The sequence below is a fragment of the Lipomyces arxii genome (genome assembly GCF_038497795.1).
Source record: "Lipomyces arxii strain Phaff 12-163 unplaced genomic scaffold V1512scaffold_6, whole genome shotgun sequence".
NCBI lineage: Eukaryota > Fungi > Ascomycota > Lipomycetes > Lipomycetales > Lipomycetaceae > Lipomyces > Lipomyces arxii.
Window position 1 is genome coordinate 488,942 of NW_027117705.1, and position 15,353 is coordinate 504,294.

The 15,353-nt window shown below is 42.9% G+C and overlaps 5 protein-coding genes across 5 annotated transcripts; 1 reads left to right on the forward strand and 4 right to left on the reverse strand.

Annotated features, from left to right (window-relative positions):
- Window positions 1-9: 9 nt before the first annotated feature.
- V1512DRAFT_262282 (tRNA synthetases class I-domain-containing protein) lies at window positions 10-1,560 on the forward strand. The gene is made up of 4 exons (XM_066916238.1): window positions 10-110; window positions 162-281; window positions 335-1,176; window positions 1,221-1,560. The coding sequence occupies exons 2-4, from the start codon at window positions 176-178 to the stop codon at window positions 1,500-1,502; spliced, it is 1,230 nt and encodes a 409-aa protein (XP_066771965.1). The 5' UTR covers window positions 10-110; window positions 162-175; the 3' UTR covers window positions 1,503-1,560.
- V1512DRAFT_152636 (uncharacterized protein) lies at window positions 1,419-7,905 on the reverse strand. Its single transcript, XM_066913047.1, has 5 exons — window positions 7,780-7,905; window positions 7,339-7,721; window positions 2,000-7,291; window positions 1,825-1,953; window positions 1,419-1,778 (listed from the first exon to the last, which is right to left on the reverse strand). Exons 2-5 carry the CDS (start codon window positions 7,605-7,607, stop codon window positions 1,640-1,642), a joined length of 5,829 nt encoding a protein of 1,942 aa, XP_066771966.1. The 5' UTR covers window positions 7,608-7,721; window positions 7,780-7,905; the 3' UTR covers window positions 1,419-1,639.
- A 140-nt stretch (window positions 7,906-8,045) lies between these two features.
- Window positions 8,046-10,119, reverse strand: V1512DRAFT_262288 (kinase-like domain-containing protein). The gene is made up of 3 exons (XM_066916239.1): window positions 9,895-10,119; window positions 9,717-9,839; window positions 8,046-9,658 (listed from the first exon to the last, which is right to left on the reverse strand). Exons 1-3 carry the CDS (start codon window positions 9,941-9,943, stop codon window positions 8,133-8,135), a joined length of 1,698 nt encoding a protein of 565 aa, XP_066771967.1. The 5' UTR covers window positions 9,944-10,119; the 3' UTR covers window positions 8,046-8,132.
- Window positions 10,120-10,816: 697 nt separating this feature from the next.
- V1512DRAFT_262291 (ubiquitin-conjugating enzyme type E2) lies at window positions 10,817-12,262 on the reverse strand. The gene is made up of 8 exons (XM_066916240.1): window positions 12,115-12,262; window positions 12,023-12,061; window positions 11,934-11,975; window positions 11,849-11,886; window positions 11,688-11,802; window positions 11,587-11,639; window positions 11,403-11,531; window positions 10,817-11,356 (listed from the first exon to the last, which is right to left on the reverse strand). Exons 1-8 carry the CDS (start codon window positions 12,117-12,119, stop codon window positions 11,226-11,228), a joined length of 552 nt encoding a protein of 183 aa, XP_066771968.1. The 5' UTR covers window positions 12,120-12,262; the 3' UTR covers window positions 10,817-11,225.
- A 153-nt stretch (window positions 12,263-12,415) lies between these two features.
- On the reverse strand, window positions 12,416-14,001 carry V1512DRAFT_291022 (3-methyl-2-oxobutanoate hydroxymethyltransferase). Its single transcript, XM_066918240.1, has 4 exons — window positions 13,435-14,001; window positions 13,279-13,383; window positions 13,207-13,230; window positions 12,416-13,160 (listed from the first exon to the last, which is right to left on the reverse strand). The coding sequence occupies exons 1-4, from the start codon at window positions 13,693-13,695 to the stop codon at window positions 12,504-12,506; spliced, it is 1,047 nt and encodes a 348-aa protein (XP_066771969.1). The 5' UTR covers window positions 13,696-14,001; the 3' UTR covers window positions 12,416-12,503.
- Window positions 14,002-15,353: the final 1,352 nt, after the last annotated feature.

Below are 15,353 nucleotides of genomic sequence, written 5' to 3' on the forward strand. Positions count from 1 at the left end.
ATATACGTAATACCCCTGACTCTTCAAGCTTTGCCTTGCCAACTTAGTTTTGAGCGCAGAAGAAACTGACTATCTTCAATTTGCACTACATTGTACACTGTTCACGTAAGGTACGACAAGTCTGAACATCCAATATTCTTCCTGTATAACTAGTGATTTAGGCGGATATTGAATAATGGACCCAGTTAGTCTCATCACACAAAACTTGCAAGAAGTTCTCAATGGACAAATTATCAAAGATGTAATTGAAGTTCAAAAACGTCCATTACAGATCTACTGGGGTTTGTTACGAACAATTGCTGGCGCAGAAAACAGGTCGTTGACTTCATTTCAGGTACTGCTCCCACCGGTCGTCCTCATTGTGGATACTTTGTCCCAATGACAAAGCTTGCACATTTCTTGCAAACAGGCTGTCATGTCAAGATCTTGTTGGCTGATCTCCACGCGTTTCTCGACAACATGAAAGCACCTTTAGACCTTGTGGCTTACAGAGCAAAGTACTACGAGCGAATAGTCAAGTCAATTCTCACTTCCATCGGTGTTCCAATCGACAAGCTTGATTTTGTCATTGGCTCTTCCTACCAGCTCTCGGAAAAATACACAATGGACATTTTCCGTCTGTCTTCTCTCGTGACACAAAACGATGCGCGACGTGCTGGTGCTGACGTCGTCAAGCAGGTCGAGAGCCCGCTTCTCAGCGGTCTGATCTACCCTCTCATGCAAGCCCTGGACGAGCAGCATCTTGATGTTGACGCACAGTTCGGAGGTGTCGATCAGCGCAAGATTTTTGTTTTGGCAGAAGAGTATTTACCACAGCTGGGATACAAGAAGCGAGCACATTTGATGAACCCAATGGTGCCTGGCCTCACCCAAGGCGGCAAAATGTCATCTTCCGACCCGAACTCGAAAATTGACCTGCTTGACGATGAGAAAACCGTAAAGAAGAAAGTCGCAAGTGCGTTTTGTGCCCCTGGTGTGGTGGAAGAAAATGGCTTGATTGCGTTCGTCGAGTACGTCATCTTGCCAATTTCAAAACTCGGCACAACTGTTGTCGACGGCGAGTCGGTCTTTATCGAAAAGTCAGGTAGCTTTAAAATTAACCGTGATGAGAAATGGGGCGGCCCGCTCGAGTATAGCACTATAGATCAGCTTAAAGAGGACTACGCCGGTGAAAAGGTTGGAAATTTACAGTTTTAGAAGTTATTAGCTGACCCGCATAGTTGTCGCCTCAAGATTTAAAACAAGGTCTTGCCGACGCAATCAACCAATTGCTGGCCCCAATACGCGCCGAATTCTTAGCCGATACGTCATTCAAAGAACTCGAGCTCAAGGCGTACCCACCACCAGTCGTCGCAAAGTCTACAAAGAAGAAGGAAAAAGTGTTGGGATCAAAGTACCTTGAGGCTATGGAAGCAAAGAAGAAGCGCGAGGCGGAAAAAGCTGCCGCCGCTAGCGTAGACGCTGTAGCGGACAAAGTAGACGAGACTAAAATCTCAAAATAGTTTAATGTAGTTTTGGTAGATCCATAATATAACTTGCATAGATATGTGCATGAACTAATGATACGCCATCAACAATTAACGCACCAAATGATAAACAAACCCTTGCTATAAACTACCAATTGGTCATAAATTATTGTTTACATCCCTTCCCATCCTCCATTGTCAACAACCGCTTCGATTCTGCGAGCAATTTGGCTACCAATGCTGTTCTCCAACCAATGATTGCGAATCAAACTGTCATATCGCTTTTGACTAAGATATAACGGACGTCCGCGCCTGAACTTTATTAGTCTTATTAGCAGACACAAAATAGACAACTCACTTTAGAGAAAAATCGACTTCACCATGAACATCCAAATACGGCGCAACCACAAAGCTACCTTGCTTGTCTTTAAGGAACAAAATCGTGCACTTTGTTATGAGCAAATAAATACCAACATGTCCTGCGCATCTGTTCCCGTTAACACATTCTTCTCATAAACTCGAATGTCACTTACTCCTTCATATGCTGATTGCACTCTCCAGTTCTACCGTCTTCCACACAGCAGTAGTCCTGACAACACACTAGCGTCCCGCAAAATAAGCAAATAGCTGGATTCTCAGGCAACTTGTTGCACTTTGCACATTTCAGTTGATCAATCTCCTGAAAAAAAACATGCAATCGCCGAGGCAATTTCAGTAAGTTCAACGGGGCGGGAAACTCTAATGAAATGTTGAGATTTGTCATCCACGGTCGCTTGAGCGTCATGTCCAAATGCCGACACCATCGCGAAATTACTTCCAGCAATGGCTTGTTCCTTGTATCGGTGAAATTGACAACCATGTCCTCAATATTTGGAAGCTTCAGCATCGCCAGCAGTCGAGCGGTTTCTGTCTCGCCAACTTTGTTCATCACGGAAGCCGACTCATCGTATCCGACCGCACCTTCAATACGGATCAAAAGAGCACACTTTCGCAGGAATGGTAAAGTGAACCTGGCGATTAGCTGGTATAGAGCTGCACCAGGATATGCTGCAAGTTGATCTGATCTAGTAGAATCATGACCGCACTGCAATAAGATCGCTCGCATAAAGGTCTTCAACTTATACAGTGTATCAGTATCCACCGCCTTTCGATCACCTAAAGCTTGAACTTCAGGGAGATTAACCCACTGAGCCTGCTTCTGCAGTTCATCTCCAACAACATACATAACTTTGACGACCTGTGCAATGTAACACAGAACCATTATATTGTGCAGTTCGGCGTTCATCACAGGAACAGTACTCACAGAGGCCTCAGCTAAAAAACTAAAAATATCCTCGCGCAACAAAGGCTGAACGATATCGGGACATGTCACCATGTTCTTGTCATACATGCACTCTTGTCCGAAAAAAAGCTTGCCAACTTGCTGATACACAATCTTACGGTACGGCGTGGAATTCAGTTTTTCCTCTCTACCGTTTCCCACAAAAGCATTGACTGCGATCGATGATGCACGCAAAATTCTTAAAAATGACAGTGTGCGTTGCGAGATTTGGTCCATAACAGTAAAACCAGCACCTGAGCCAATCTCGGTCTTATTTGCGCCACGCAAAGCAATCTCCGCTGCCGAAATAGATGCGCCATACACCTTGAGCAGGCTCTCAATAGACTGTGTATCCTGCGCAGGCAAAACACTGCTTTGAGCTCGCGACACTTGTGCAAGAACCTTCAAACTGCTGTTGTAAACATTGCTCAGATCGTCGGCACAAATGGCGGCTCTTCGTTCTTCAGAACTTCCCGCTAGCATGGACAAGCTCATACCGAGCCAGCTAGGTGCAGCGACTTCGTTCAGGTGACGGCGATAAAACGGCGCGACAGTGCACTCTGTTACATTCTCAACATTCTGGCGTACAAAGTCGCTTGATGGAGGCGACTTCTGATCGTTCCACTCATCCGTACACATTTGCATCTGTGTGATTGTGTTCCAAGCATCGTCAGCTATCCAATCTAAAAACTCTACATTTGTAGAAAGCACTTTGTCAAAAGTTTTTTCAACCGGCTTAAAAATGAGAGGCAAAAAAACGTTGTTAAGCGACCGACACAACGGACACAAAAATTCGCCTTTTTCAATGTTCTCTGGAGGATTTCTGGTGACGTGTTGCCGCTGCCGAGATTTGATAGATTCTTTGTAGTCCTCGTAACAGGATAAATGCATAATGTGCCCGCAGCTAACAGCAACAGGCTCCTTTCTGACAGATGAATTTGGAAAACCAACATCAAATGGCGAGCCCTCTTCGGCCACATTCTCAGATGCGTTGTAATCTTCAACGTGCTCCGGCCGATCCAAGTCCGGCACAGAACATACTGCTTCCACAGTGAGTTTTGACGATTCAAAAGGAGTTTGTCTAAACAACGTAGACTCCGTAATGAAACCGATGGTTCCAAAAATCTCGTTTTCGGTCGCAGGCTTCCGACAAAGAATGCATGCCTCGTTTGGATACTTCCACGATTTATCTACATCATTCTCGTCCTCATCCACTATCATCTCGTCCTCGTCATAGTCATCCTCTTCTTCAATATTACCCTTGTTCTGCTCCGCAAACTTCAACTGCTGCTTCTGGAACTCAGCGATAATTTTCGCCTGCCTCTCCTTCGCTGCACGCTTCTTCTTTTCGGCAGATGTCTCGCCGTCATCCACAATAAGGAGTTCATCCGCTGGAGTCTCGTCCATCTGAACCTCGACACTGGAAACTCCAGTCAAGTAAGCATCCGGCTCATTTTCCTGAATCAGAGTTACAATTCTCTTGACAGTAGGCTTGAGCGCAGAAAACTGAGCGTTGTCTCGAATATAAAGCAGTACTTCCAAAATTGTTTGATATTCTCCGTCTTTTGGGCCAACCTTGTAAGATGCAACACTGCATGCATTATAACTGAAAGACGGTAAATTTCGCTCTGGATCAAACTGAACTATTCGATCCTCAAGTACAGCGACATGACAAAGATAAAGTGTTAGGTTCAACAGCGACTCCGGCAACGACGATGTATTCGATAGTCTCATGAACGCAACATTGCATAAAGTAACATATATCATCTGTGCAAACTCGGCTGTGCCCAAAATCCATCCTAACCTGGTGAACGGACCACTATTGATCGGCTCCAATCTCGGTTCAATCACAACTTCTTCAACTGGGGTGTTTGTTTTGGCGCTGATCGACTTCTTCAAAGCAGTCTCCGCAGAATCCCATAGAGTGGAAGTGTAATGAAAAAAGTATGGATCGACTTTTGCAAAATACTCGGACTTAAGCTCATAAGTGCCAAAATCGTTGATGCCTTCCGGCGCTCTGAAATTCGTGACGCGCCGCAGAATAGGCTCAAACTTCTCGTCCGTCCATAAATCTTCCGGCATTCTCTTCCCAAGTTCTGAGAACGAAATCGGACCCAGGCAAAGCACTTGAATAATTTCGCGTTCAATTAAAGTCTCCTTAGTTGTCGAATAATCATTTCCAAGCAATCGCTTCCGCTCACACAACAACACAATCATGCCGTGCAAAAATTCTTCAAGAATGTATAACAGCTTAGTTTCATCAAATGATGTATGCTTAATGTCACCACATAGCCAAGACATAAGACTCCATCGCTCAACAAGAGTCAACATGACCCGTGAAGGAGTACACGTGGCAAGCATTACTTGAACTCCAAAAATGTCGCGAGCATAAGCGCTATCACGCATTGACATATTCCGGTAATGAACTTCGTGGGTGCGCAAAGTGTATCCATTTCGCACCCAAAGCCCCACGCGAACCTGTGCTATCAGAACTAATGTGCGAAGAGGATAATCAAGCATGACCATCAACATATCCTCCGGTCCATAAATCACTGCATGTTTGGTGTCTGGAGGATCTTTACTTGAGAAAGTAAGTAAAGATTGTAACTGTTGAGGAGATTCGATGCGGCCAAATTCTACCAACCATGTCAAGAATCCGTGTAGTGGGTGGTGAATACTAAGCATGTAAAACTCAACTAAAAATAAAACAACAGGATATGTCACTAAACTCATATCGACACAAGTGACAGGATGAAAATGTGGCTCATCCATGATCTCAGAGTGAGGAAATCGGTCTTGCATATATCCCATCGACCACGCTGTACACATACGAGCTACCAACCGAATAGATCTGTGTGTCGTGGCCTGCGGACCTTGCAGACTGCCTTTGGCAACCGTTCGTCCGAGCTTGATAATAGGGGCAATAAATCCGAAAAACGAGACCCACTCAGTTGACTCATACTCAACATGCTCATTTATTTGTCGACGAAATGGTGCGCATCCTTCAAATAGTAGAAGAATATCTGCAAGCTGGTGTATATGGCTCTCGTCGCAGGAAACGCGTTGCTTCACAACATTACGACTAATGATATGGTCCAGATTCGTAAAAACTGGTTGTAGCCTTCGATTCTTCAATGTTCGTCGGTCTGGCATGATAGGAAGTGTCAAATCCACCGAGCTTGGCGGCCCAACTCGACCTTTTGTGAGATAAGTATAAATTATTGCTAAGAACGACGAAAAACGCTTCTTCACAATTTCTGTCGCAATGGTTGGGCATGTGAACAATTGTGTGCTCAGCACCATCATTGAGCAATCCGGTTCCCGGTCAGCCAACATGAATTGCTCTACCAGTTCTGGATACACTTCCGCAAAATGCATACCCATTGTCGACTTATAATCCAAGTTTGAAATCATCGTAGACATAAATAAGTCTTTAAGAGAATGGCGAGCTTGCTTCCAGAATCTAAGGTCAAAAAGCATCAAGTAATCTAACCGTAAACGACGATTCTCTTTTGCCTTGGACGTCGACGGTGATTCAGGTTCTGACCTGGCAAGCCAATAAGATGGAGCAGTAACAGCTGGTGCAGACGTGCTGTCAGAGTCGCTCATGTTGGCTATATTAGACAGTTCGTCGGCCGCGACGCTAGTTATGGTTCCTATTGTCGCTGTGCCCATGTTCAACTCATCGTCAGAGTCTTCAAACGGCCCTGACAACTGGAACAGAGGCTGCTTTATTTTCGTAGCAGATGAGCCAACTCTCCAAGGCTGACATAATGTTTCACAAATTAAATCACGAAGCACGAAATGATGTCCAACCAGAGAGGATGAGGCCAGATCATTCAAAAAGTACAGCAGAGTACCACACATTTCTTCTCTGAAAGTATCCCTCATAGATCGGATACTTGCTGCAAGTTGAATGCTCTCGATGATCCCTCTAGCAAGAATGAGATCCGGCAGAGACGACGAAGTACTGACAGTTTTGCGCCCAATAGAGTCTACTTCCTCGGCAATAAACCGTCCGTACTCTTCCCTCCGTTTTGTGGCACGCGCAATAATCTGAATTACATCCGCATATGAATGCTTCTCATCGTTCCATAAAACCAATGAGAATTGCCCATTGTGTCTATCAGCTTCTCCTGGTGCACCTCCATACACTTTCGAATCGAGTGAGGCAGTCGCTAAATCTTGGATAATCATTTCTTCGTACTTGCAATCCTGGTGACTTTGCGGCGAGCAGCTGAAAATATCGAGAATATAATCTAAACACCGTGCTATTGTACCCTGGATACATTCCACGAGATCGTCAGGCAATTCCTGTGGTGGAGGTGGTGTTGTTGAATAGTATTTGCAGTTGACTTCCCGCACCCATGCTTCAGGATCTCCACAATCACACACTCCACCGGAATCTTTCTGTGATATGGAAACTGTAACAAGATGGCCAATATGATCTGACGCGTTGTAACACTGGTAACATAGAACGCAGGTATCGTCTAATCCACATTCCCTACCCATGGTCAATTCGGTCACATACTTACACTATTCAACACATACTGGCACCTATAGGTAGGTTCACCTTTCTTAAACTGGTGCATACAAGGCCTTCCAGGGTGACTTGGATCATCGTCGTCGTTGTCCATCTTCCACTCCTCATTAGTTGCTGGAGGTCCGCGAGGAAAGTAATATGAGAGATACTTTCCATTTGCTGAAATAGACTTAAACAATACACGAAGTAAAGATCGTTGGACTTCTTTGGAGTAAACGTAGTTCTTTGTATATGGAAGCTCGCGCAAATACCGACACAACGCTTTATCATCATACATTTTTAGCCAACACTTTTCGAAGTCAAGACTTATGGTCAACAAAGTAAGTTCCCTCTTGTAAGCCCTGCTTGAGCTGCCTTTGGTAAGATCTTTAATATATTGTGCCGTGAACTACTTCTCTTGTTGTCAGCATGAAACTTTAGAGATCACTTGAAGTGGACAGAATAATTACCAAGATCGATACTAAATAGATGCCTATAAAAAATCCAACAAAAATGGATATGATATAAAGTATCTATATTATTCTAAACCGTACACTTGAGCCTTTTTACCGGTCGTTAATTTATTGAAATTATTAATACGTAGTACGGCCCAGTCAATTTAACAATTTCAAGCAGAGAGCCGGATGCAAATGGTCACGTGACTAATTTTGTTTGATGATTCAAGGTTTGTACGTTACGGAACATTCCGATTTCGTTAAACTACGGTCTTGATGACTTTAAATGAACTGTTTTCCATTAAAATACTCGTTTCAAAACCTTCTAAGAGCTATAAACGCAATAAATAAGACCAAAATTTGACCATTTAAGATCTGACAATGGTCCTTGCACCTTCTTTTCCTAGTACGCCATTTTCAAATACACTAGGACTTTGATCTCTTTCCGACCGCAAAAGTTTTCTTGATTCGTGATGCTTGTTAGGTGCTGCTTGATTCACTAAACGTGACTGCGGGTATGAAATATTACGGCAATTATCACGTTGGCGCGTGGTACTCGACAATTGCGGCAGCGACAAGCTGTGTTTGTACTCATAATATTGAGGTATTGGTGAAGTGTTCAAGCTGACTATGTGTTTTAACTCTTGAATCCCTGTTGCAGCTGCGTCATCTAATGTGGAAGATGCAGGCGACGAGGCCGGTGTTTCGTGGTCCGAGTCAGATGTTGATGAAATTGATGCTGAGGACGAGTCATTAGAAATTTGTCCAACTAGAGCTGACTGTTTTTGCTGGCTCCGACTGTTCAAAACAGCAGGAGTGGATTTTTCAGTAGCAACAGGAGTTCGTGACCGTGACTGTGGCTGAGAGCGATTATGAGGCACGAGATACTCCCTGGGAGTAATCGTAGTTTTGTTAGTGACTTTGACTGCAGTATAGTCAAAGACCTCAAACAGATTTTCAAACGCCTTGTGCATTTCTGCTTCACGCAGTTGTTCAGCGCTTGCATCAAGTTTGGGAAATCCCCGTTTCTTATTGTGGCCACCGCGTACTTCCAATGGGGTGTCCTCAAACAGAAGCTCTTCAAGCTCATATGCGGCATCAAAATTCATTTGTGCTTTTGACGGGACAAAAATTGGCCCATATCTTTTGGCTTCAAGTTCTTCTAGTGTATACATGGAGAAAAAATGTTCTTCAAAGAAACGCGACATGCCTGTTGCTCCAAGCCTTGTGGATGGATTTGGTGAAAGCAGCGACCGCGTCGCATGTTCGGCTTCATAAGAGACAGGGGGAGAGGTTAAGTAGTATTTAGGTGATGCCTGTTTGATTTGGGCAATCAACTCGTCCTCGGGCGTGGCAAGAAATGGACGACGAGAGTATATGCATTCGTACAAGACCACGCCAAGAGACCACCAATCGCATGCAGTGCCATATCCTTCACCGGTATACACTTCTGGAGGCAGATACGTCATTGTTCCTGAGCGCCCGTGCAAAAGATTTGTAGTGGACTGTGTGGCGTTGTCCATGCTGACTCGAGGGCTATCAGGTTTATTGTTGCGGCGAATATGAAAAGCGACATTGAAGTCCGCTAGACACACGTGACCGTCAGCATCCAGCAGTATATTTTCTGGCTTAACGTCTCTGTGCACAATATCTCTGTCATGGATGTAATTCAATGCGCATGCTAGTTCTGCAATCCAGAATCTGATTGCTGACTCACTGAAAGTTCTTCGACTCAGATGAAATCTGAGATCTCCTCCCGTCATAAGGTCTACCACGATGTACAGATAATCTGCGTCTTGAAAGGAGTATCGCAAATTGCAGATGAATGGGTGACGAATTTTCTCAAGAATGCGACGCTCTCTGATAATGTTCTTTGCACTATCTGCTTTTATTACTAAATTTCCTGTTAGAGATTGTTTTGATAATTGAATATAATGAAGCTGCGCACGTACTTTGGTTTTTTGGTATATACTTCAAAGCATACTGCTTTTTTGTCATAACGTGCTCGACAATACGAACTTTTCCAAATGCACCGCGACCAACTATACCCATAAGTCTAAACTGCAGGAGAGATACTGTACTGTTAGCATTCATCTAATTAAGAACAGTACAACAAAAGGGCAAACCAACTTTGATTTTCTTGAGTTACATCTCTTGAAGTAGACGGATTATTGCCCATGACCACGATGATGAAGTATGAACGAATGCAAGTTAATTGAATATGAAGAACTGCGTCTTATAGAAATAAAGAGTGGAGAAGGAGAGGGGGAATATATGCATCTTGTAAAAGATTTGTATTAGAGACAGCGTGGAATGGAATGTACTGTAATGGCTATCGAATTAACCATGGAGTTGCTGCGGTAGTATGAGGCTGAGACTAAACCTTATCAAGGCGACGCACTGACAAGCCGCATGTCAGGAGAGGCCACGAGTCGGCCACGAGGACACTAGCGCGAACGTTAAATTACGCTATGTCTTGCTGATAATCTTCTAACTGGATGCAGTTAGATTATGAAAGAGGACACTATTATGTGATGAGACCAGTCTTTGACATTATTGTTATTACAATGATAAGCTAACATAATTTTTATTAAGCTGTCGTGCAGATCTTCACTTTGGAATTGGAACTGAAAGTATGACGAGTTGTGCTTGATAATGAAGGCACGGTTCAGGAGGTCCATTCAGCTGAGATTGAAGCTGCCAGTTCAACATTGATGATGGGCATTGACTTACCTATTACAATCAGTTAGGAAAGGTACACTTGATATTATACATTGTATTTCTACTATGAAAATATAGTTTAATATGTTAACATTTATTAGTGAATAATCACTCTCGGCTAAGTAAAGTTAGCGTTAACTAACTACCTTGTACGTGAGAACCATGTACGTGAGAACCATGTACGCGAGGTTTATGTGGATGTAATTACTGAAAATAGAGTGGCACTATAGCCTGCAATCTAAACCTAATCACTATACTTCAATACTACACCTTGTTTGTTTCCACGGCAAAGGGTCGCTTTTGTCTATTCATTCCGTGTCATCTGCCTCAACTTTGACACCACACAATAGAAGTAATTGTTGTATCATAGATTACTATTATCTTCTCCACCTTGAAAATCCTTCAACCTGAAACAGCCAAAATTAAACATTAAGTGTCTGAAGTTTTAAGATTGATAGACAATCTGGAATTTCGTACGTTCATGCGTTGGAAAACACAAACAATGGTCTCACAATCAAATTCAATCAATAACCATATATTAAAAAGTCGTGTCACTGAAAACAATAAAACTAGGGCATTGACAGTTTGACTTGTTTCGTTCACTCCAAGTCCTGATTCTCGTGATTCTTACGAACATTTACATACCCCTGCAGTAAACAAGCCTCACCTATATACAAATGATCTCAACTTAAGCCTTAAAAAACTCCATCCTGACGCCCTTGCATATTCGATTCTAAGACTCAGACCTCCATCTGCCCTGCAGGTTCATCATCTGAATCATAGCTACCAACAGAGCTCATTTCTTCGTCGGCTGAAGATTCGTCGTCTTCATCTTCCATCACATCAACACTCGCGTACTTGTTGACATAGTCTAATCCATTAACCTTCCCGTCTTAAAACTGGTCATGCCCACGTACCTTTCACTTTGACGTCATAAGCTTTGGGCTCTCGCATGAGCAACGCTGCTGCCTCACCATTCAAAGGATCAGTCGGGTTGGGATAGCGTAACAGCTGAGGCAAGAACACCTCAAAGATATTGATCATGTCTGTCAAACAATTAACTTCTTCATGCCACAATTATTGAATTCATTATGTCCATACCGAACATCGGACTCCATGTCTGATTGATAACGTCCAAGCAAACTGACCCACTCCTAAAATTTGTCAGTCATTTTTCTCAAAACGTACAGGCAGATTTGTACAATTCATCGATGTTCGGGTGAAAAATTCGGTTCATAAATCCAATTGAAGGTGATTTGTAGGGATACTGATCTGGCAGTTCGACGTGTACTTTCCACAAACCGTTTTGAAATGGAGCTATGATGTTAACTTGATTCCCTTCAAAAACGTCAAAATAGCGCACTCTCTTCAGGACCTTTAAACCGAACGTAGAACTCTTGCCTGTCCATGTATTAGCAGGATTTTATGTCGTACAAATAGTCACTAACATGCTTCCATTGACAAGCGTCACTTCGTAGTCACTCATCAGACTATTATATTAGAACATGCATTGAACTGATTAGATCAGTAAGCTTACAGCTTCATAACGTCTGTCTCGATACGACGTTTCGGAGAACTATAATATCAGTACTCGGTGCTACTGTGGTCTCAGTCATAGAATGTACTAACCTCATTCTTTCAACCAGTACTCTAACAAATAATATTCTTTAGACTAGAATAGCAAAAACGTTAAACTTGGCTTTAACCGGTGTTTAGCTCTTTAGATCAAGTTGTTACACGCCTTAAAATCTACTATAAAAGGACCAGGTGGAGATTGATGGTCGTGTATGGCAATCCCGCTTCAGCCGTCATACCACGAAGCTCGGGTCGGGTAATGAGTACAGTTTCAATTCACCCCACACCGGGTCAGCATTTTGTCTAAAGGCCCATCTGACCCGAAGATTGCGCAGCGCATTTCAAGTCCAAAAATTTGTATCTCCAGAATTTATTCTTTCTATTTATAATATATTACATCAGCATTTCTATGCATGACTTCACCATAATTAGCCCGCCTTGCTTTATGAACGCTTCAACTTTTTCAACTTTTCCAATTCAGTATCGCTCATTGGATACGTATGTTCGAGAGAAGGAAAGTCCTTGCTCTTAACATCATTCACGTAGTTTTCAATCGCATCCACGTTGGTGCTAAAATTGTTCGCGTATTTCTTTACGAACTTAGGTGTGAACCGATCAAAATTTCCAAGCATGTCAAGTTGAACCAAAATCTGCCCGTCACAGCCAGATCCAGCGCCAATTCCAATAGTTGGAATCGTAATGCTGTTTGTCACGTAGTCTGCAACCTCGGCCGGCATAGCTTCCAACACTACACCAAAACAGCCAGCATCTTGCAAGTCTCTTGCCGACTGAGCAAGTGATTCAGCTTCTGCTGCCGTTTTGCCTTGAACTCTAAACCCGCCAAGCGACGTACTACGCTGCGGTGTCAGCCCAATGTGACCAAGAACTGGTATGCCTGTAACTGTGATGGCTCTGACGGTTTCTGCCATCTCCGATCCGCCTTCCAGTTTGACTGCTTCAGCATGACCGTCGCGCACAAGCTGTATTGAGCTGGCGAGTGCCTGCTGCGGCGACACTTCATACGTCCCAAAGGGAAGATCTGCAACTATAAAAGGAGCTTTAGAACCTCGAGCTACCGCACGGCAGTGATACAGCATTTCCTAACTTTATTAGCACCAAACATCTTGTAGTTCAAAGTCTACTTGCATCCATTGAGAGATAGTTTGTGCTCTACAAATGTTAGTAGAATACGGCAAAGTCGCAACTAATTAAGCATACTTCATATCCCAGTGCAACCATCGCAAGAGAATCCCCAACCAAAACCAAATCAACACCTGCTCTATCGGCAACCATGGCTGAAGGAAAATCATGAACTGTCAAAGCCTGTAATCATCAGACTTACACTCATTCTTACCGAAAATACACATCACATACGCTAATTGGAATCTTTTTTCTATACATGTTTCGGATCGCGTGTAACGTAACTTTACTCCGTTGACTTGGTCCCACATCTGGAGTAGAATGACTGCTCCATCGAATTGCTTGTTGACGACAACATTGGGTGGCCACTAGCAGTCGCGTCCTCAAAAATCCGTTCATTGTGCGTTGACACTCATAAATGACTGCTTCTGAGCAAAGGAAGAGTGATTGATTATTGAGCGAACGAATAAAAAGGCGCGCACTAGACGTGCTCATTGTTTCGCCGTAGTCTTGATCCTTGTCCCAAAGCCATTTTTTCACGTGCGGCTTCGATATGAATACTCGGCTTCATAGCAATCGTCATTTTATTGTGTAAAGACTTTATTGATTAAAACAATACTTCCGCAGCTCGTTAAAGATTTGTGATTTTAAATAGTGCATTAGAGAGTGACTTGTAATTTTGCTCAATATATGTTACTAGACTGTACTTCAAATCAATTCAAGTTTTAAGATATTTCTGCTGCATTGGCATTACAACGGGTTTGTGTTGTGTTTGTGTTGCTACATATGCTGAATTTGCTGTTATGTTTTTTGAGTAAAAGGGCAAGATTTATAGAAATTTTATGAGGTACCGTTTTAGGGCAAGATAGTTCTTAAATTGATCCACTACAGTACGCTTTGCAATCTCACTTACTATTGCTTTAATATTTTGATACTTTGCTGTGTACTTTTTTGTTGAGATCAACTTGCCAGTTCCAGCCTCCTTCGCGATCAAGTTTTGTACAGCACTGTTGGTGACAACTATAACTGGATTTGGAACTACTTAACAGTCAATTGAACCTGATCGGAATGTTAGTTTAGACGTCCCATTAACGACGATAATTGAACTTTATTATGAAGTGATGCTGCTCAAAGCAGTAAAATAAATCGGTCAATATAGTTCAGTAAGCAATAGTGGGCTTGTGACAAACAGACCTTCAAGAGACTCACTTGCAAGACTGAGCCGTTATTCTCTTTGAGATTTACGTTTACTAGCATTCATGATCTACAATTATCTGACATTGCCAGCTTGATGATGTGTTGTTGTATAGGTACTTGTCTGGCAAGTGTTTCAAGCAATAGCGCAAAACACTAATCCCCGCACCAAATGCAAGCGACGTGCAGCCAAGAAAAGAGTATTAAACAATGGAAGGTGCACGACGGTGTAATTGAGTAGTATTAGGTCGTGGCCAGTAGATTTAGTCTGGAATCATAATTACAGATGTTGCTGTGGCTGCATCGGCATATAGTTTGGCGACATTGTCTCAGTCTTCATATAGTCAATCACAAAGCTGTGAACTAGAATTCCAGTGTTTTGTCTTGAGTCATTATCTAGGCTAGTGCTGTCAGATATGAGACTCAAAGCTAAGATCTTGGCGAATGGTGGATGCATTGTCATGTAAGACTTGACAGTTTGTAACTTGTAAAGAGTGCGGAAGCAAACACGGAAACGAAAAACAGGATTGACGGGTATATTCTTGATACATTGCGTTACATTTATGTTAAATGACAAGAGTTTACTGATTTATCATATGCTGATGGGTCGTATCGCCGATTAATGACATACCAAGTTACTATGCGACAGACTTAATGACCGCGTAGAAGTAAACCCCCCGTGATCGCTGCATATAATAGAATTGGTTCAGAAAAATAGGAGCATTGTGCAAGATGACGCGATTCTGGCATTATACGTGACCGGGGACTGAATCTCTTCGTAATGTTTGACCGAGCCCTGCTCTAATAGAACAAAGCCACAACCAAAAATACAAATACCCTAACCTTTGGCTGTTGCGGTGGTTTGTAGTGGTAAACGTAAAGTTTGGACAGATTACTGATTGGTTCGCCGCACAAAACCGCGCGGCTTCAAGCCACAGTCAAGCCTTTCACGGCAATTA